Below are 21,594 nucleotides of genomic sequence, written 5' to 3'. Positions count from 1 at the left end.
GAAAAACCCAGATGCCCATCACCTGCTGAGGGGATAAACAACATATAAAATAGCCATAAAAGCCATCCATAACAAGGAATGAAACTCTGACCCATGCTACAGTATTGATAAACCTTGAAAACATTATACCAAGTAAAAGGAGCCAGACACAAAAGGCCACATATTGTACAATCTCCTCCACATAAAATGCCTGGAAAAGGCCAACCTATAGACACAGAAAGGAGATTCGTGGTTGCCTAGGGCTGGGGTGGGGACACAAAACGACTGTTAATGAGCACCAGGGAGCTTACAGGGGTGATCAAACTTCTAAAATTGCACTATGATGATGGTCACACAACTCTGTAAAGACACTGAACACCATTTAATTAAACACTCTGAACCTGGCGAACTTTATAGTACAGGTATTATATCTCACTAGAGATATTCTTCTAAAAATTTACTTTTACAGGGGCACCTGGGTGGCTCAGTCAGTTAAGCATCTGACTCTTGATTTCAGCTCAGGTCACGATCTCACGGTTCATGGGATTGAGCCCCACACTGGCTCTGTGGGCTAAAAGTGCACAGCCTGCTTGAAATTCTCTCTCTCCTCTCTCTCCGCCCCTCCCCCAATTGTGCATACACATGCTTTCTTGCTCGCTCTCAAAATAAATAAATTAACATTTTTTTTAAATTCAGTTTTACAAATAGTCAATAAAACTATGAAGAAGTCTTAGAAGGAGGGTTCTTGTCAGTAACAAAGAAATGCCGTTCACCAGTCGTATCAGCAAGGTTCTGTAAAGGAATAATTCCAAGTACTGGCAAAGTTTGGGAAGACAGACACCAACATGCTTTGGTAGAAGGTTGCTTTGACTCTTCGAGGACAACTGGATATTATTTGTTTAAAATCTTTTAAGAAAACACAAAAATGAAACAGAAAAAAAAAGAGAGAAAATGTAAAACCTGGTAAATCTATTTCACTGTTTATCCTAATGACCTAAATAAGGACAAGATACTACAATTAACCTACCAAAAAACTTGTCCTAGTGTGTTGTATAATAATAAAAACTGAACAGAATCCACTACCCATCGGTATAGCACAGTGGCATGTTCTTTGTAATTAAAAACCCAGGTTGGTTTCGAAGTACTGCCACCGACCAGCTAAGTTATCATGGACGAGTTACTTAGCATAAAAGTGGGCGAATAACAGAACCCAAGATTAACAACGCATGGAAAGGCTTTGTGTAAAGCCTCTTCTGTGTGGAGAAAGCACATAATCGATGTCAGTACCTACGGATGCTACCTCATTAAATGACGGGGGAGCATAGGATACAACACCGTGGAGGTTGTAAAAAAGTATGTTGCAGAAGACTATCGCACCATGTGAGAAAACAAGATGTTACGCACAGAAGCTGACTGTAAAATAAAGAATATAACTGTTCATTTTTTTTTTGCTAATGTTTATTGATTTATTTTGAGAGAGAGAGAGAGAGAGAGAGAGAGAGAGAGAGAACAAGCAGAGGAGGGGCAGAGAGAGAGAGGAGAGAACCCCAAGCTGAAAGCACGGAGCCCGACACGGCTCGATCTCATGAACCATGAGATCATGACTTGAGCCAAAATCAAGAGTCGGACGCTTAACAAACTGAGCCACGCAGGCGCCCCACCTGTGTTGAATTTTTTAGGGGAATACATGTGTACTTATGTATGTGTATATATGTGCATGTGTGCAAATCCAGATCCTTCTAGTTATTTTTAGGTAGTAGAATTAAGTTTCACTTATTCTTCTCTGTGATCTCTTCTGTTTCATCGAAACATGAATCATTTTCTAAATAGGAAAAAATACGCACATGATTTACAAGGTCATTTTTTTCTTTTTTAAGAAGTCAGTAGATTCGGTGTCGAAGAGGCACACAGGCATGTGTAAAGAGCCAAGTGACCACGAACAGACTGGACTGGCCCTGGAGAGGGGGTTCTTCCTGGGATCTCCAAGCACCGGTGCAAGTACCCACCGTGAACGCTGCCCTGCTGATGCGTTAGGGTCTGATCCCCGTCCCCCGTGAGGACAGGCTGAGAGCGTGGCCATGGCCCATCCAGCCGCAGCCTCCCTCACTGCCTCTGTTCCCTAGATCCGAAACTCTCAGTAAGAATCTTCACCAGATGCACCCGGAAGATTCGTTAAAACCGAATGTCTGGGGCCCACCCCACATTTCTAACTCAGAAGATCTGGGAAGGACCCCAAGAGTCGTCATTTTTCTAACAAGTCCCCAGGGGCTGCTGATACCGTCTGTGCTGCAGGGACAGGAAGATCCAAAGACCCAGGGCAGACGTGCTGCCAGTGGGCCCCTTCACTCCTTTTCTCGTTTAGGGAATGCTAAGCTGTGAGCAGTGTTTTCAGTGTGTGGGAGCAGGAAATAAAGGTGTCCGTGCAGGACGCTGAATCGTAGGCACACCAGAAACCTGGTGATTTGTGGAGGAGGCCTCCCGGAAAGACCCCGGCCCCTCACTGCCCGGGCATGAGTAACCTACCATGGATGTAAAGAACGGAAAGAGTGACCATTTTTTACTCAGTGTAACCACTCGGGACACACGGACCTTGACTCACGTTTAGAGGGGCATTTGGGGCTGCTAAAAACGATGCCAATCCCCTGCAGGTAGTTTACAGTGTCAAATGTTAAATCAAAACCAAAATCAAAAGCAGACAAGGGCTGTGCTTTAGATGTCTGGGGTTAAAAAGGCTGCGTGTCCCAGTGGCTCACAACAGTCTCATAGAACGCAGGCTTCCTTAAGATGGCACAGGTAGGACTGGGCAGGAAACACAGGTGGAAGAAGGAAGGATTAGGTCCCAGCCTCACTCCTTGGTCTGAAAGCCCAACAACCAGCTTCCTTGAGGTTCGGTTTGATTTGGTTGATATTATCTTAGGTGACGACGCCCAGCCCTCAGTTAAGAGCTCACAAAGAAGCCGAGTGTGTTGGGCAGGGTGGGGCAGTGAACAGAAAACCTCCTGTGTCAGGTATTTTAGGGGCTGAAAACACAACCAAAGCCCAACCACCACAGTGAAATTCAAATTCAAAAGAATAGAAAAAGCCATATCTGTATGATCTACCCATACTGGGCTACAAACAATCTTCTAAACAAAATACTCTGTGGGGTGATGGATGATGTCTTTTCCATGTAAAGTCATAATTAGGGAAGTGTCACAGACATCATGACCAGCATCTGTTCTAGAATGATCCAGGGCACTGACCTCTGGCAACATGAGACTGAGCCTCGAGCCTCCCATAACTTCGATGCACTGAAAGGGGGCAAGATGAAGGACGCGGGAAGACCGCACCTTGGGTGCTTCCTTACCTGAGCTCTTTGGGATCGAACACCAATTTCACATCGTTGACAATGGTTGGCAAGTATTTCAACGCTGCCCCCTGCAAACCAAGAGCAGAGACTGCTGAGCCTCACGTAGTTTGGCAAAGGTTAATACGAATCTGTAATTACTCTGAAGAACCACAGACATCCCAAGAGGAGAAAGATCACTTTCTAGGTGAGGAGAGGAGATGGTCAAACACAACAGAAACAGAGCAAACACGTCTAATCCACCAACAGTGGAGATCTGTCACATGGTTATCTTGGCACATAAGAATTTAACAGAGGCCAACATTTATTGCCGGCTGACAAAACGCCTATACTGTGTGCAGCTTTTGCACGATTTCCTCCTTCACCCTCACGAAGCTATGGCAAATGAAGACGCGTGTCCCTCAGAAGAATGCTCTATCATTCAAATCACTGCAAATCCATCATATTCAACATTTAAAATGATTGCCTCTGTTCCGTTCCAAAACTGTTTTCTGTATATCTGTGTATCCCTTAATTAGGAATCTTTATTTCTTTTCCTTTAGTAACCTTATCTCTTGTATTCATATTTTTTATCTTCTGGAAAACCCACACTCTCAAAAACCAGAGTGATAGTAATCGTGATAGATTCTACCACATGCTATGTGCTGTGCTAGAACCTTTGTATATTTTATCCTTAATTCCAACGGAGCTCCGACAGGGAGCTGGCTGTGTTGGACGGCAAGCAAACTGCCAGTGGAGATGTCAATTACTTTGCCCCCGATCACACAGCTAGAGCTGAAGAGAGAAATACAATTCAGTTCAGTGGGAAGCCAGAGCCTTAGCCCCCTCAGCTGTGACCTGACGGGAAAAGTTCTTGGATTTTCAGTCTGACCGTGGTTGCCCACCTCTATCTGTGACTCTATGTAACTCCTTGTACCGGGCTGGGCTCCACCTCCCAGAATGAAATGGGGGAAATAATATGCATGCCAAGTACATCCTGAGGTGGCATTAAAGTTCAAAATAAGGGGCGCCTGGGTGGCGCAGTCAGTTAAGCGTCCGACTTCAGCCAGGTCACGATCTCACGGTCCGTGAGTTCGAGCCCTGCGTCGGGCTCTGCGCTGATGGCTCGGAGCCTGGAGCCTGTTTCCGATTCTGTGTCTCCCTCTCTCTCTGCCCCTCCCCCGTTCATGCTCTGTCTCTCTCTGTCCCAAAAATAATAAATAAATAAATAAATAAATAAATAAATAAATAAATAAATAAATAAAGTTCAAAATAAAATGAAAAGAGAAGAGGGTAACACTTTAAACACTGAAAAATACTACATTTAAGGCACAGACGATTGCTAGCATTATTTTCCAAAAGCAAAAAGGTAGTGTTTAAAAAAAAAAAAAAGTCAAAATGGAGTCACTTGTGCTAAGAAAGCCCCATGTCAGCACCAAGAATTCATACCTAAACTAACTGCAGTTTTGGCCTCTCCCAGGAATATAATCTTAAACTAGTCAACCTGAAATTTCCTGGTCAGCACAATAGAGGTTATCCACCTGTTAGGCCCTTTCCATCCCTCAGAGAAAGATCGAGGAAGGCTGCTCTTTCCTTTTGCCTATAACAGTCTCATTTTGTACAGCTCTTCAGGGCTCCTTTCTACTTGCTAGATGGGTTGCTGCCCGACTCACAAATTGCAGAATAAAGCCAATTAGCTCTTCAAATTTACTCAGTTGAATTTTGGTCTTTAACAGCAAAAGCCCACTTTAACATACTACACTGAATATATATGGTCAGCCGATCTGCAACAAAGAACACAAGCACCTCCCCCTCAGCACCAGATGAAACTCATCCCACACCTCACACCCTATACGAAAATTAACTTTATTTTTTTTTTTAATTTTTTTTTCAACGTTTATTTATTTTTGAGACAGAGAGAGAGCATGAACGGGGGAGGAGCAGAGAGAGAGGGAGACACAGAATCGGAAACAGGCTCCAGGCTCCGAGCCATCAGCCCAGAGCCCGACGCGGGGCTCGAACTCCCGGACCGCGAGATCGTGACCTGGCTGAAGTCGGACGCTTAACCGACTGCGCCACCCAGGCGCCCCCGAAAATTAACTTTAAATGTATCACAAATCTCAAACATAAAACTTAAAACTACACAACGTCTAGAAGACACTTAGAAAGGACACCAAAAGCACAATCTATGAACGAAAAAGCGGGGCACCTGGGTGGCTCAATCGGTTAAGCGTCCAACTTCAGCTCAGGTCATGATCTCACAGTTCATGGGTTCAAGCCCCACATCTGTGCTGACAGCTCAGAGCCTGGAGCCTGTTTCGGATTCTGTGTCTCCCTCTCTCTCAGCCCCTCCCCCACTCGCACTCCTCTCTCTCAAGAACATTAAAAAAATGAAAGCCAAAGAAAAGAAAAAGAAAAATTAAAGTTCACCAAAATAAAAACTTCTGCTCTGTAAAACGCAATGCTAAGATAATGAAAGATGAGTCACACTCCGGGAGAAACTAACTGCGGATCGCATATCTGATCAGGATCTGAATCCAGCACAAACAAAGAACACTCAAAACTCAATCATGAAAAAAAAATCTACCCCCCAAATAGGCCAAAGATTTGAAAAGACACTTTTCCAAAGAAGATATATGGATGGCACAAAAGCACTTGAAAAGATGCTCAACATCACCAGTCACCAGGGAAATGCAAATTGAAACCACAGCGAAATATCATTACCACCTACTAGAATCGCTGAAACACACACACAACACACTCACACACACACGCCTGACAATACCCAGTGCCGTTGCATATGCTGCTGGGCTACATGCCAAACCAGGTCAGCAACTGCGGAAAAGCACGTGGCAGGTTCTCACGAGGTCAGACACGCACTCTCCGTCCAACCCAGCAACTGTACTCCAGGGTCCCGACCCGAAGAAATGAAACTTCGCGCTCACACGAAACCCTGCGCGGGAATGTTTACAGTAGCTTTATAGGTAAGCATCAAGAGCTAGAAACAACTCACAGTGCCCTCCCTCAAGAGGTGAATCCATGCAATGGAACACCACTGGGTAATAAAAGAGAGAAGTCGAGCCCCTGATACACACGACGTGGATGCATCTCAAATGCGCTCTGAGAAGGAAAACCAAAGGGCTACGCAGCACGTGATTCCCTTTTTAAAACAATCCAGAAAAGGCACACCTAGAGGGATGGAGAACACCTCAGTGGGTGGAAAGGGGGGGCAGGGCTAGTCTACACTGGGGGATGGGGTTGATCCAGTCTACTATACAACTGTATGCAAACCGTACCTTACTTTTCAAAATGAATAAAAGCATATTACCTGGACAGACAGGCATGAGAAACACCTGAGAGAATGTTCCTGAATGTCAACACTGCTACCCTAAGAGGTAAGTGGTCAGATTCCAGTCACTTCAAATGAGTTCGAGTTTCTTAATCTGTAGCCTGGGAATATTCTGTACATGCCTGAGACTCACGTAAGTGCTCAACTCTACTGACACAGTACATCCTCAGGACAACGTGTGTGCAAGATCTGTTATCCCCTTTCACAGATGAGAAAGTAGAGGCATCCAGGGAAGTCACGTGTCCAGATTCACACTGCTGGGATCTGGAGTGAGGCCGTGCAAGTCCACGGTGAGCGTGAAGCCAGCACACTCAACTGTCAGCCCTCCTCTCAGCACTCCACGGTCCAGATGAGACAGGACCGGAAGGCAGCGCACTGGAGAATCTCCGAGGCTTGTCTTCTCGGTGTGAACCCTGTCCTTCAACACCAGCCGCATCAAGGGATCCCAACTAGCTCCTCTGGAATTCAACTTTTGAAAAGAGCATCAAACGGAAACAATTTCATTCTGGTCTCAAGAGTTCTGCCCCAACTACCTCAGTGCCGCTTTGAAAAACTAAAAACAAAATATTCACCGAGAGGTGTACTAAACAGCCGTTTGCACAGGCTGACTGCCAGGGCCCTAAGGTGTCGGGTTTACTTTGTGGCGTCCCGAGGGGAGAAACGCATGAGCTTCCTGCATTTTATCCTCCACCAACAAAGCAAACCCTGCCGGCAGCAACTTGATAAATTCCATTTCACGAGGAGGACGACATAGACAGCGACAAGTGAGACAGGTCTTCACGGCCACCTTCCGCTTGCCGCCCTGGGGCTGTGTTAACCAGGCAGGCGGAGCGCCAGAGCGGGGCTGGGACTCCCCAGGGCTGCCCCCCACAGCCCGAGGTCACAGCAACGCCCACGGAGAGGGGCGCACACCCGCTGGGATCCAAAATGCTGTCCAGCGCAGAATGCTGCCTAACAGACCGAGATCCTACGGAGTGTATCTTATGGTTCGTGGCGTTTGGAAAGAACAGAGATGTGCCACCCACTGGCCTTCAGCCCCCCCACCCCCCGGATTAAGTAACAAAGGACAGAGGGAACAAGGAGAAAGGGACCAGCATGCGCACCTGGTGCCTATCCCTGTTCACTCTCTGCCTTCCCCCGGGGCTATTTCTCCTCAAGCCTGGGACCCCCCCCACCCCACCCCGCCTCACCCATCTCACCTCCTACTTCAGAGAAAGACAAAAGCCGCCAGGAGAAAGAGCAGAGCCTCAGGAGTCCATCTGTCCAGGCAGAAGAGGCGGGTGACGGCCTCCAAGGGACCGAATCCTGCCCCTGGGCTCGGCAGGAGACCCCCTCGGTCTCCCCTTCTCCCTCCAGGACACCCAGTCCTCACCCCAGCTGGTTCCTCGTCCCTCCGCCCACGTGGGTCTCTCGTGATAAATGCCCGGAGAGCCCCAGCCACCTCCCGCCTCTCGTGCACAGGCAGCGCCCAGGCCTACAAGGTGCCCGCTGCCCGGCCCTCTCTCACCTCTGCCCTCGCAGCCCGGCCTCCGCCCCACCTCGCCTCCATTCCTGCCAAGGCCACAGGGGCTTCAGGCCTCTTCTCAGGTGACCCTTCCCATGATACTGCTGCGACCCCTCGCCTGCTGCGGCACCCATGGCCTCACCCCCAGGGCCACCGCCTTCCTGGGCACTCGCGCCTCCCCAGCTCTCTCTGTGCGGGGCCCTGTCCGCACCATCCCTTCAAGGTGGGTGTCCATTCTAGACCTTTCTCCTTCCTCCACATACCCCTCAAAACCCCACCTTCGGCCAAGCTACGGAATCCTCGTGCCAACTGTCCGGGCTCACCTTTCTCCTGAGCGGTGGCCACCGCACTCCTGCACACGGCCGTCCCGCAGACGCTGCAGGCCCCACCTGTCACGCCCGCCACCCTACCTTGCCGGGGCACCTGGGCTCAGGGCACCACACGGCAGAGTCCCCAGGTCACAGCCTCCCCGGGATGCTCCCTCTGCTTCACAGCACTTCTGACCAACCCCAGAGCACGGCGGTATCCTCGCTATGAAGCGCCCCTGGTCCTACGACCTTCTCCCCTTCTACAGGTTCTACTCCCTGGTCCCAGCCACTCGTGTCTCTGGCACTGTCCTGGCTGACACCCGACCCCCTCCGGCTCACACCTGGGTCAGAATCTAACGGATACTGTGGTGGCATCGCCCAACCGCCCAGCACCCTCAGGGGCCCCGGCCCTTCCTCCCCGGTGTCCCCACTCAGCGGCCTCCACCTCCACCTGCAGGACTCTGTCTCTTCCGGTTTCCCCCACGTACCAGGCCCTCCCTCTGCCAGCCGACAGGCCTGTGCACGCACGTCCCTTCTTCCCGGGCCCCCCGCCCACCACTCAGCTGTTGCCCCAAAACACTCAAGAGTTAACCCCTGATTAGTCCTCAGTCCTGCGCTTAGACATCATTTCCTTCAAGACCCGTGGCTTCCGGGTTCGGTGTCTGGAGACACTCCTGCTCTGGGCTGTAACAGAAGTTTGGCGTGTCTGTGTCCCCCGGACCAGAGCCCCACAGGCATGGCGGGGCTGTCCCTTCTCTCTGGGCTCCCTCAGGCCCTGCCGAGGCTCCTAGACGCGGCAGACGCTCCATGACGCCCCGACTGACAGAGCCCTGAATAAAATCACCTCTTAGTTCTCAAGAGACACTCTACGTCTTTGCATTGGACCCACAGAAATCCCCAAGGGAAATAACTCCATCCACTCCAGTTTGATGAGACAGCCAGGAGAGGCAGGGACTCTGAGGTCCAGGCTGCCACCGGCTCTAACCTTCCCGACCAAAGACTAGCTTTGCCCGTTTCTAATACTGGTTATTTGTCAAGAACCTCAAGTGTTTTGGTTTCCGCCCCTGCTTTCGGCAAAAGGCTTCGCTTCCCCTGACTGCAGTCAGGTCTCTTCCAGATGGGAGGAGCAGGTGTTCAAGAGCTGCCCGAGACGTAGAGCTGAAGACAGAGAAGGTGGGGGGCTGCCGCGCGGAGGACGGAGCGTGCTGGTCGAGTCTCTTCTACAGAAAGACACCTCCAGGATGGAAGGTCCCGGCTGCAGGTGAGAGAACCCACGCCTGCATGGTGCGCAGGGGGCAGAGCCGTCAGGGGGCAGAGCCATACAAGGGACGGGGACACAGGTTCCTGGGCCAAGCTGACTGCGGGCAAAGCACGCCTCCACCATTTGCCATGTGAACGTAGGAAGATGGCATTTCCTGTCGGTAGTTCTCATCGGTAAAACGTGCCGGTGAATAGCGCCTGCGTCCAGAGACTGTTGGCAGAAGGGAAGGACGATGCGTGCATGATACGCTCAGCACAGTCCCAAACACATCGCTGGTGCTCGACAGACGGTGGCCAACATGGCCACCAGTAACGGGGCAGGACAGCACATGACTTGGGCAAACACTGGCCTGGAGACCCTCTTGAACATGCAAAACTCTCAAACGTGACTCTACATCCAGAGTAAACTTTCATTTATAAAGTCCTATATAAAGGGCTAAATATTGAGTAGAATAATTTGCCAGATCATAGAATTCAGGATAATGGAAATAGGAGGCATTTGAGGTTTTTTTCTTTTTTCTTTTTTGTCTTACTTAGATTATTTTTAAAAATTGGTTCGTTAACTTTTTTTAATGCTTATTTATTTTGAAGAGAGAGAGGATGAGTGGGGCTAGGACAGAGAGAAGGAGAGAGAGAATCCCCAGCAGGCTCTGTGCTGTCAGCACAGAGCCCAACACCGGGCTCAGTCCCATGAAACGTGAGACCGTGACCCAAGCCAAAATCAAGAGTCAGACATTCAACCAACTGAGCCACCCAAGCACCCCAAAATGTTTTTTTTTAATTTTAATGTTTTCTTTTCATTTGTTGAATGTTTATTCATTTTTGAAAGACAGAGACAGGCAGAGCACAAGCAGGGGTGGGACAGAGAAAGAGGGGGACACAGAATCCGATGTAGGCTCCAGGCTCCGAGCTGTCAGCACAGAGCCTGATGGGGGGCTCGAACTCACGAACCGCGAGATCATGACCTGAGCCAAAGTTGGACGCTCAACCAACTGAGCCATCCAGGCGCCCCTATTTTAATGTTTATTTTTGAGAGAGACAGAGACATGGTGGGGAGGGGCAGAGAGAGAGGGAGGCACAGAATCTGAAGCAGGCTCCAGGCTCCGAGCTGTCAGCACAGAGCCTGACGGGGGGGCTCGAACTCACGAACTGCCAAGATCATGACCTGAGCCAAAGTTGGACGCTCAACCAACTGAGCCATCCAGGCGCCCCTATTTTAATGTTTATTTTTGAGAGAGACAGAGACAGAGTACAAGGTGGGGAGGGGCAGAGAGAGAGGGAGACACAGAATCTGAAGCAGGCTCCAGGCTCCGAGCTGTCAGCCCAGAGCCCAACGTGGGGCTCGAACTCACAGACCGTGAGATCATGACCTGAGCCAAAGTCAGATGCTAAACTGGCTAGGCCACCTAGGTGCCTCCAAACTGGTTCTTTTTAAGAACTCTTGCTCAGAATGTGCGGAGGCCAGCACGTCAGCAGCCCCAAGCCCACAGTGCCCTGCCTGGGTTCCCTGCAAAGGGGGACGCCCACCAATCAGCTCACTGGGGTGTGGCCCAGGGGACTGGATTGGGAAAGGCATAAACTCACAGCATGCGCCAAGAGACAGGGCTGGGTGCGGAGTGGAACCTCTTTCCTCAGCCCTCGCGGGGCCACGAGCCACAGGCCACAGAACCCGGGAGAGCAGCCCCTTCTGACAAAGCCCAGCCAGGAAGAGAGCAGCACAATGCAGGAATAATTTAGATGATTTCACTGTTGTTAGCTTTGTTGATTCATCTCCTGTTTTTTTTAAGACATGGTTGCACTAATCAAATCAATGTTTGCTTTCTGGGAAAGTTATTTCTTCAGGTTTGACTTTAAACCTAAGCAAATTGACGTAACGGCATTTTAAGTCCTAGCTTGCTCTTCTCTTTGAACTTGGCAAAGCTTCCATCTGCCCACCTGAGGAAGGACATGCCCAATTCTAAATGCACTTGGGCCTCAAGGCGATTGACACGTGTGCACTGGCATGCTGGGAACACAAGCTTGAGACCCAGCACGCCCAGGCACACGGAGGCTGTAGGTAGAGCTGAAACTACTACCAAATACAATAGGGCTCTCCACCACCGCGCACTGATCGAAAGCCAGCAAGCCACGGAAAGAACCAGAAACAAAATCAGAAAGAACCATGGCCAGTGGTAAAGCTATTTCTATTTCTATTAAAAAACAGGCAAGTTGCTGGGGACCCCTCCTAAAACGGAGTCCATTGCTTAATAACCTGGCAATCAAGAACTTATGGAATCCAGCAAATGCAGCTCCGGGGAAGGAAAGTGAAGTCGGACCCGAATCAAACGGAGAAAAAACAAATTGAAGGCCAAGTTTTAGAGGGAAAAAAATTGAATACATAAAAAGGAATAGGAAATGGCAGAAAATGCTAAGTTTCCTAACTGCTGAAATAGTTCAGGTTCAAGAAATTAAATAAATTTTATACTCTTCTCTAAGCAAATTTCTTTGTCATGCAGCTCATGAGAATGCCAACTTCATCCAAATCGTAAAACAAAACAAAAAAAATGCACCTTCTACTCTGTCTCAGTTTAATGTTGTAAGTGCCTCTCTGGCTAAAACTGTTACTACTGATGATGATTAATAGACACTATTTTAGGGTAAAGTTCAGGCTACATTATTCAGTATAATTATTTTAATTAAATCCATTAGCATATCTTTATATAAGATTACAAGAGCTATCGGTGATACAAAATAAGTTTTCCTTGAATAATGTATGAAGCAATTATTAATTTACATATTTCTCAAGAAAACGCATATTAAAATGATTCCATTCGGAGGTTTTGAGCTAAAATATATAGGGCCCACCGATTCTTCTTTCAGACCTAAGAGTTCCATCTTTGGAAGATTTAGGGCATAGCCAAACAGCCTCAGAAAAAACAGAGCATTCTAATACAGGAAAATGCAGCCAGACCAGTTCAGCCAACAGGTGCCCTAGACGTGAGTTGCGCCTTTCGTGAGGAATGGATGAAACAGAGCAGATGGCGACAAAAACAGAGCACTCTGGAGAGAGTCACCCTGCTCTATGTGTCTAAAGAATCCAGAACAACAACAAAAGAGACAATGACAGTGATTGTTTCTATTACTTATACTCTATTATTAAGTAAGGCCTCCCTGCATCTAATGTATCTTACACCTAAAAATAACTGTTCGCTTTATAATCAAGCTTTCTTTAAGCAGATATTGGTCCTTAAAATAGCATTCCCCATCCCTACCGCCAACGCTGGTTCATTCAATCCCAACTGACAGCTTAGCAACTGAAAGAAACCGTTCCTAGGAGTAGTTTGATGTTTCAATATCACAGAGTCCAAAAAAAAATAACGAAAGAAGTACATATTTACTGATATCCTCCAATAAATCTACTGTAAGCGCCTACACTTAAAAATCAATGTTAGGGCCAACAAATATATGGGAAGATGGTGAACAATCATTAACACAAATCAAAAGCACAGTGAGATAGCATCTCACATCCATTAAGATAGTTGCTAGAAAGAAAGAAAGAAAGAAAGAAAGAAAGAAAGAAAGAAAGAAAGAAAGAAAGAAAGAGAGAGAGAGAGAAAGGGAGAAAGGGAGAAAGAAAGAGAGAAAGAAAGAAAGCCAGACAAGATGAGACTAGACAAGAGCAGGTGTTGACAAAGACATGAAGAAAATGGAACCCTTGTATGCTGTTGATGGGAATGTTAACTGGTACAACCACCAAGGAAAAACAATATGGAGGTTCCTCAAAAATTAAAAACACAATTATCATATGATCTAGCAATCCTACTTTTGGGAATACACCCAAAAGCAATGGAGGCAGGATCTTGAAAGTGAGGTCCACACCCGTGTTTATCATAGCACTGTTCACAATAGCCAAGAGGTAAAAGAAACCCAGTGCCCGACAAGGATGGTTCAATAAAGAAAAGGCGGTATATACATCCAATGGAATGTAATTCAGCCTTTACAAAGAAAGAAATTCTGGCATATTCTGTAGTACAGATGAACCTTAAGGACATTATGCTCAGTAAAATAAGCCAGTCATAAAGAGACACATTCTACATGATTCCACTTATACAAGATATCTAAAATAGTCACATTCACAGACACAGAAAGCAGGATGGAGGCAGCGAGGGGCCGGGGATATCAGGGAATGGGATGTTGTTGTTCAATGGGGACAGAGTTTAAGTTGTGCAAGATGAAAAGTTCTAGAGATGTTTCACAACAATGTGAATACAATTAATACCACGGAACTGTAAAAACTATTTAAAGAATATTGCATTATGTGGCTTTTACCACGATTAAAAAAAACAAACAGATAAACAAAAACCCAAACAATTTGTTACCCCTTCCTTGGAGAATGCCAACGTCATGTAAAAGGTCTCACCATGTTTCTCAGGGAAGGGATATTGTTTTCACCGGGCAGGACTACTCTGAAGACAGCTGTATCGCTGGCCCCTGCCCATTAAATGTCAGAAATAACCCCCCTGCACACAACACACAAACACACACACAGTCATGATTACGAGCAAATGATGCCCTGATATTCCCAAACACTCTCTGGCTGAGAACCACCAGGTCAGGCAAGAACTTTCCTTTCTGGGCAGCTTTGTCACAAACAGGCCCCCAGCAGGCAGAAGCCCTCAGCCCTTGGGTCAGCCTGGCCTGACCTGGGCTGTTGGTCCACTCTGGCCCCAAGAAGCCACAGTAATCGGCAATGAGTGGTCTACATGTGCTGCCGTATGACAACAGTGGGGAAGCCCCCTGCCCTGCTCTCAGCCCCCTGCTCTCTCAGTAAAATAAGCCAGTCACATTCAGAGGGTGTCTGGTCAGGAATGGGATGAATCATAAGACAATAAAGGGCTAGGGTGGAAGGGAGCTTGGATGGCTCAGTCAGTTAAACCTCCGACTTCGTCTCAGGTCACGATCTCACAGTTCGTGGGTTCTAGCCCCATGTCGGGCTCTGTGCTGACAGCTCGGAGCCTGGAGCCTGGAGCCTGCTTGGGATTGTGGGTCTCCCTCTCTGCCCCTCCACTGCTCATTCTCTCTCTCTCTCTCTCTCTCTCTCTCCCTCCCTCCCTCCCTCTCAAAAATAAATAAACATGTAAAAAAAAAAGGCACGGGGTTGGGGGGCAGGTGGAGCCACCATGACTTAGGGATGCCACTGCTCATTCTCTCTCTGTCTCTCTCTCTCTCTCTCTCCCTCCTTCCCTCCCTCCCTCTCAAAAATAAATAAACATGTAAAAAAAAGGCACGGGGTTGTGGAGCGGGGTCAGGTGGAGCCGCCATGACTTAGGGATGGAGGACAGAACACAGGTTTGGGGCTGAATAGCAGCACCGAGTTGCAAAAGGTGCAAGGTGACAGAATGAGAAGGGGGCAAATGACACACACGAGACACACACGAGAATAAACCCTCCTCTCTGGAGCCACTGTGCTCTCCGTAACCTCTGAAAATCCATCTGCCAGGAATTACGTCATGCTAAAAAGGGGTATTAACCGTAATCCAGGCAAGCACAAATTTGAATTAAATTACTGAACTTTCTTTGTTTCCCCCCCTGCATTTTACCAACACAGCCAGGTAGCTAAGGAGGCTCAGGGAGATGGCAAGAAGGGAAGCGGTCCTTTGAACAGGCCTCCACAGCTCCAAATTGGCGAAAATGGGCTACCTGTCTAGACAGCTTCCAAGAGCAAAGCATAATTTACAAATAATGGTGATTTTCTAAAACTCACTTGAAATTCAGAAGTCGATATACAGGAAAATGGTCCAGTTCAGAAGCATCTTAAGGGCCTGAACCGCAGTAAAGCGCTTTTGAAAACAGCAACTAGAGAATACAACGCATCACACTTGTGTTTTCCACATGGGCTGAACAATTTCTTCAAACAGAGCCTCTGAGGAACACAAATGGGTGAGAGAGGGGCCCCTACAGTGGAGGGGAGGACGAGGTACAGCAGGAGGAGGAGGGAACCATAGGTAGGCCTCTGCCCCCCGTCACTTCCCACTGCCCACCTCGCTGCAGCCCATGCCAGCCCTCAGGCAAAGCACTGGAGATGAAGGTCAAGGGAAAAGACACTCCACAGACAGAGGCAGCTGAACAGGGTGAAGAAGGGCTCTCTGGGGAGAGAAGCACCGAAATCAGAGGGGGACCCAGCCCTCCCACTCTCACCCCAACTCCAAGCCATGGGCACAGTGGCTACCCTGCATCCCATATGCACAAACCCACCCAGAGTGGGTGGAGCTGTTTCCCCCAAACTGTGCCCAAGTCCTAACCCCAGGTACCCGTGAACACGAACTTAATTGGAAAGAGGGTCTTTGCAGATGAAATCAAATTAAGAGGAGGTCAGGGGCGCCTGGGTGGCTCAGTCGGGTGAGCGTCCGACTCTTGGTTTCGGCTCAGGTCATGATTTCAAGGTTCGTAAGAATGGGCCCCATGTTGGGCTCTGCACTCACAGGATGGAGCCTGATTGGGATTCGCTCTCTCCCTACCCCTCTTCAAAATAAATTAATAAACTTTAGGAAAAAAATTAATTGTAGGTCCTACTAGATGAGGGTGGGCCTTAAACCCAATGCCAGTGGCTTTATAAAGAACGGAAGGGGACTGTGCATGGAGCACACACATGTGAAGGCAGAGGCAGGGGGCAAGCCAAGGAAGCCAAGGCTTGCCAGCAGCCATCAGAAGCTGGAAGAGACAGAAAACGATCCTTCCCTGGAACCTTCAGAGAGGGCACAGCTCTACCAACGCCACAAGAGCGCAGAGAGAATAAGTACCTGACGTTTGAAGCCATCTAGATTGTGTTCATGTCTTACACCAGCCCTGGGGGACACTACCCCGTCCCAAGCCCAAAAGGCAAGGAAGGAATTCCCACTATCTGCAGTGAGAGCTGAAATTCTGCTTTCACTTTCAATCTCTTTCCAACCAAAAACTTCATAAATACAATAAAAATGAGTTTTGAGAAAACTGAAATGCCATCGAAGGCAATGTGGTGTCAAATTACTACGTAAGCTGCTAAGCTCTTACTGTCCACGCCTGTCTTGACCTCACTAGGAAGTAAGAAGCATCCTTGCATAGGCACAGGACAGAGCCCACCTGCTTGGACAGGGTACAAAGTGCAGCGGTCCCAGGCCTGTGGCTGAGGCACGTGGGGGAGGCCCATGGGGCAAGGAATATACCTTCCTTCAGCAGCAACAACAGAACTGAATTCGGATTCCACCCTACCAGAATCAGATCCTGACACAGCTTTCCCCACCCAGATCCCCCTCTCCGACCCTCTTTCCCAGGGCATCCACAGCACTGCTGTGGTCACGCCAGTATTTATGGTCTGGCCAGCACCCTATCCTGCAGAACCATCTGCACTCACAGCAACATTCTGTCCAGTAGAGTGGCCACTCAGGACTTGTGCCGGCTGAGCACTTGAAATATGGCTAAGGGTTTTGATTTGTATTTCCCTGATGAGGAGTGACATTGAGCATCTTTTCATGTGCCTGTTGGCCATCTGAATGTCTTCTTTAGAGAAGTGTCTATTCATGTTTTCTGCCCATTTCTTCACTGGATTATTTGTTTTTCGGGTGTGGAGTTTGGTAAGTTCCTTATAGATTTTGGATACTAGCCCTTTATCCACTATGTCATTTGCAAATATCTTTTCCCATTCTGTCGGTTGCCTTTTAGTTTTGTTGATTGTTTCCTTTGCAGTGCAGAAGCTTTTTATCTTGATGAGGTCCCAATAGTCCATTTTTGCTTTTAATTCCCTTGCCTTTGGAGAAGTGTCAAGTAAGAAACTGCTGAGGCTGAAGTCAGAGAGGTTTTTTCCTGCTTTCTCCTCTAGGGCTCTGGAAAACAGTGTGGAGGTTCCTCAAAAAATTAAAAATAGATTTACCCTATGACCCAGCAATAGCACTGCCAGGAATTTACCCAAGGGATACAGGAGTGTTGACGCATAGGGGCACTTGTACCCCAGTGTTTATAGCAGCGCTTTCAACAATAGCCAAATTATGGAAAGAGCCTAAATGTCCATCAACTGACGAATGGATAAAGAAGATGTGGTTTATATATACAATGGAATACTACTTGGCAATGAGAAAGAATGAAATCTGGTCATATGTAGCAACATTTGGAGGGTATTACGATAAGTGAAATAAGTCAGGCAGAGAAAGACAGATACCATATGTTTTCACTCATATGTGGATCCTGAGAAACTTAACAGAAGACAAGGGGGGAAGAGAAGGGGGAAAAAAGTTACAGAGAGGGAGGGAGGCAAACCATAAGAGACTCTTAAATACAGAGAACAAACTGAGGGCTGATGGGGGGTGGGGGAGAGGGGAAATGGGTGATGGGCATGGAGGAGGGCACCTGTTGGGATGAGCACTGAGTGTTGTATGGAAACCAATTTGACAATAAATTACATATTAAAAAAAAAAAGAAATATGGCTAAGGGGACACAGGAGTAGGAATTTTAGCTTTATTCAATTGGAAAGGACTTAAATTTAAGTAGGGTAATGCAGATCTAGAAGATTCACCATAGCAGCATCCCTCAGTTTGCTCATTTTAACCCAAAGGTAGTCCCTGACCCCTCGGGTGCACTGGCAATGATTTCTCCATTTCTGTCAGAGGATGTGTCTTGTGAGAATTAACTGGGACACTGCAGGGACCACGGTCGGTGGTCAAGCATTTCCTGGAGGACAGAGTCAGGGTCCTCGTGGCCAGCCTGAGACTCTTCCCTATCACAGGCTCAACAGTTCAGTAAGTTACAAACAAATCCTGATTTTGCTAAATTAGGAATGCTGTGTTTGGACATGAAATACACCTGGAAAACGTGTCTATCTCCCACGGTTCCTAAAATCTCAAGATGGGGGCACTGGGGGCTCAGTCAGTCAAGCGTCCAACACTTGATTTCAGCTCAGGTCATGATCTCATGGTTCCTGGGTTTGAGCCCCACGTCTGGCTCTGCACTGAGAGCACAGAGCCTACTTGGGATTCTCTCTCCTTTTCTCTTTGCCCCCTCCCCCACTCATGTGCATGCTCGCTCGCTCTCTCTCTCTCTCTCTCTCTCTCTCTCAAAATAAATAAATAAACATTTAAAAAAATGTTTAAATCTCAACATGAATTTGCCATCCCAGGACTCTGATGCTACGTGCTCTTCTCTTCCCATCATATAGCCCTGTCTCCTGATCAGGAAATACCATAGCACGAGCTCAGATTTCTTGAGTTGTAACTCGGGGAAGACACTATACATCTGAAACTGTAATGCATAACTCCACAACTGCCCTACAGAGAAAGGTTTAATATGTAAAGGGGGGATGGGAATCTCTACAGACCGACTTTCATGTGCAATTCAGGAATCCGTGCAAATAGAACAAAAAGAATGCCTATTCTTCAGTAAAATAAAGGAAATAGATACATGACCCCCCCCTCCCCCGCCCAACCTCCCAGTTCCAGTCCTAGGTCTTTACGCAAACAAATGAAAGCAGGTGTTCAAAGAAAAACTCAGATGCAGTGTTCACACAGCATTATTGACGAACGTGGGAACGTCTCAAATGGATTCCATTCAAAAGAATGGAGTATGTCCATACAATGGAATATGATTCCCCATAAAACAGTCCATACAATGGAACATGATTCCTGGTAACACAGAAACAAGAACCGGTACATGGTACAACATGCATGAACCTTGAAAATGTGCTAAGAGAAGCCAGACACAAAAGGTCATGTATCTCGTGCCGTCACGTATATGATACATCCAAGACAGGATATATCCAAGACAGATAGGATATCTTGGATATAATAGATCCAAGACAGAAACAGGAAACATACTAATGAGGCCAGAGGCTATAGGAGGGAGGTAACGGGCAGGTACTGTAATGGGAACAGGGCCTCCCTCTGGGATCCCGAAAATGTTCTGGAACCAGATAGTGGTGATGGTCGCACAATATCATGAACGAACCAAACTGTTACTTTACAATGATTAAAATGGTGAATTTTATGTATGTGTCTTTCACCACAAAAATTTAATTAATTTAAAAAGGAATGTCCTTCCCTCACCTATAAAATGGCACTTTGCATTAAAATAATCCCAGGGGGCACCTGGATGGCTCAGTCGGTTGTGCATCTGACTTTGGCTCAAGTCATGATCTCATCGTGAATTCAAGCCCCACATCAGGCTCTGTGCTGACAGCTTGGAGCCTGGAGCTTGCTTTGGATTCCGTGTCTCCCTCTCTCTCTGCCCCTCCCCTGCTCATGCTCATGCTCGCTCTCTCTCTCTCTCAAAAATAAATATTTAAAAAAAATTTTTTTAAATCATAATAATCCAAGACTATTCCTAGTGACTCAGAATCCCTGTCATTAGAGCTGTAACACATATGACTGACCTGCACGATGGTTTCTAGCAGTGACAGACAAACACCTTGGAAACAGCCTGGTGCCTCAAACTATTTCTAAAATGAGGCATGAAATTAGTCATCATAATAATGATTCCAATGTCACTGGTTCACTGGGACAGCTACGTCTCGCCTGAAGCAAGCCGCTATCAATGCCAATGTTTTAATTAAGCAAGATGTAACACAATGTACACCAAGGTAGAAATCCAAGGAAACCAGAGAAGAGAGCTATCCCAATGTCCCAACACTCGTCATTGTCCCAAATGCCACCCCTGAACCCCCTTTCATATTCTGCTATAGTTGTATCTCCAATTCGTGTCTCAGCATTTACATTTTTTAATGTATATTAATTTTCGAGAAAGAGACAGAGCGTGAGCGGGGGAGGAGCAGAGAGAGGAAGACACAGAATCTGAAGCTGGCTCCAGGCTCCAAGCTGTCAGCACAGAGCCCGGTGCAGAGCCTGAACTCACGAACCGCAAGATCATAATCTGAGCCGAAGTCGGACACTTAACTGACTGAGCCACCCAGGCGCCCCTCAGCTAATACTTACTATATAGGTCAAAAGATTTAAAACATGAACACCTAAATGCACGACTTCTGAAAAATGTACTCAGGGACAGAATGGGTAATTTGATAAATGTTGCCAAAATGAAGAAAAAGCCTTTGGTTACGTAACTAAAAATACTTCCGTGGGGCAGCCTCTTCTTCTCCAAAGGAAAAGCTGGTCAATAAAACTAATTATTCCCGAGCCCAGACACCAGGACTAGGCAATGTCTGGCACCCATCCCCTGAGATGTCCCCTCACCCCACGGCCACCCTGCGCTTCAGGTGAAGACCCCACGCCTGAAAAGGCAGAAGCCAGCCTGGGGTCAAGACTCAGGGCCAGCTGCTCCTGGGTGGAGTTTTCTCTCCTGTTGTCCTAGATGGCAGAGTCTGAATCCTCCTTACCCTGTGGTCTCCCGGCGAAGGACGCAGGAGGGCATGGGGGAGGTTGAGGGAACAGAAGAATGGAAGGGAACACAGAGGGGCACAGGGGACGTGGGAGCAATGGACAGGGCAGAGGAGTGAGGACAGAAAAGGAGCCCCAGGGAAGGGCTCCAAGCACACACAGGGAACAGACCCGGGGGAAGAAGCCACAGAGACTGTCACAGGTGACCAGAGACCATAAAGAAAGTGCCAGGAGGGCTGAGTCACCAGGGGAGGCCAAGGACTAGGGACTCCATGGAGGTCTGGCCACCCAGCAAGGTCCCCTTCCCTGGGAGACAGGCAAATCAGGAGATGAGAACAGGTAAGGCCAGGAAATAAAACCCAAGCTTACACAACATGGTGGGTTTTGTTGGGTGGCAGGGTGTGCATGAGCCTGCCGGGGATTCTGCAGCACCCACAGACCAGGCGGCTTCTAGAAGCCCGCGGTTGAGGCAGCAACAGGGTCGGTTCCTTCTGAATCTTCTCCTGGCTTGTGGATGGCTTCCCTCTCTGGGTCCCCA

The 21,594-nt window shown here is 47.8% G+C and overlaps 1 protein-coding gene across 4 annotated transcripts in view; it reads right to left on the bottom strand.

Moving 5' to 3' along the window:
• Positions 1-21,594, bottom strand: part of DOCK1 (dedicator of cytokinesis 1) — a 529,364-nt gene that overhangs the window by 339,509 nt on the left and 168,261 nt on the right. For all 4 annotated transcript variants that reach the window (XM_045040829.1, XM_011287620.4, XM_019813984.3 and 1 more), the window contains exon 24: positions 3,326-3,396. In XM_045040829.1, coding sequence (XP_044896764.1) covers positions 3,326-3,396 — 71 coding nt within the window. The remainder of the gene's footprint in view (positions 1-3,325; positions 3,397-21,594) is intronic.

The sequence above is a fragment of the Felis catus genome, chromosome D2 (genome assembly GCF_018350175.1).
Source record: "Felis catus isolate Fca126 chromosome D2, F.catus_Fca126_mat1.0, whole genome shotgun sequence".
NCBI classification, from domain to species: Eukaryota; Metazoa; Chordata; class Mammalia; order Carnivora; family Felidae; genus Felis; species Felis catus.
The sequence above is the reverse complement of the archived record's forward strand: the minus strand, read 5'-3'. Positions and strand labels throughout refer to the sequence as shown.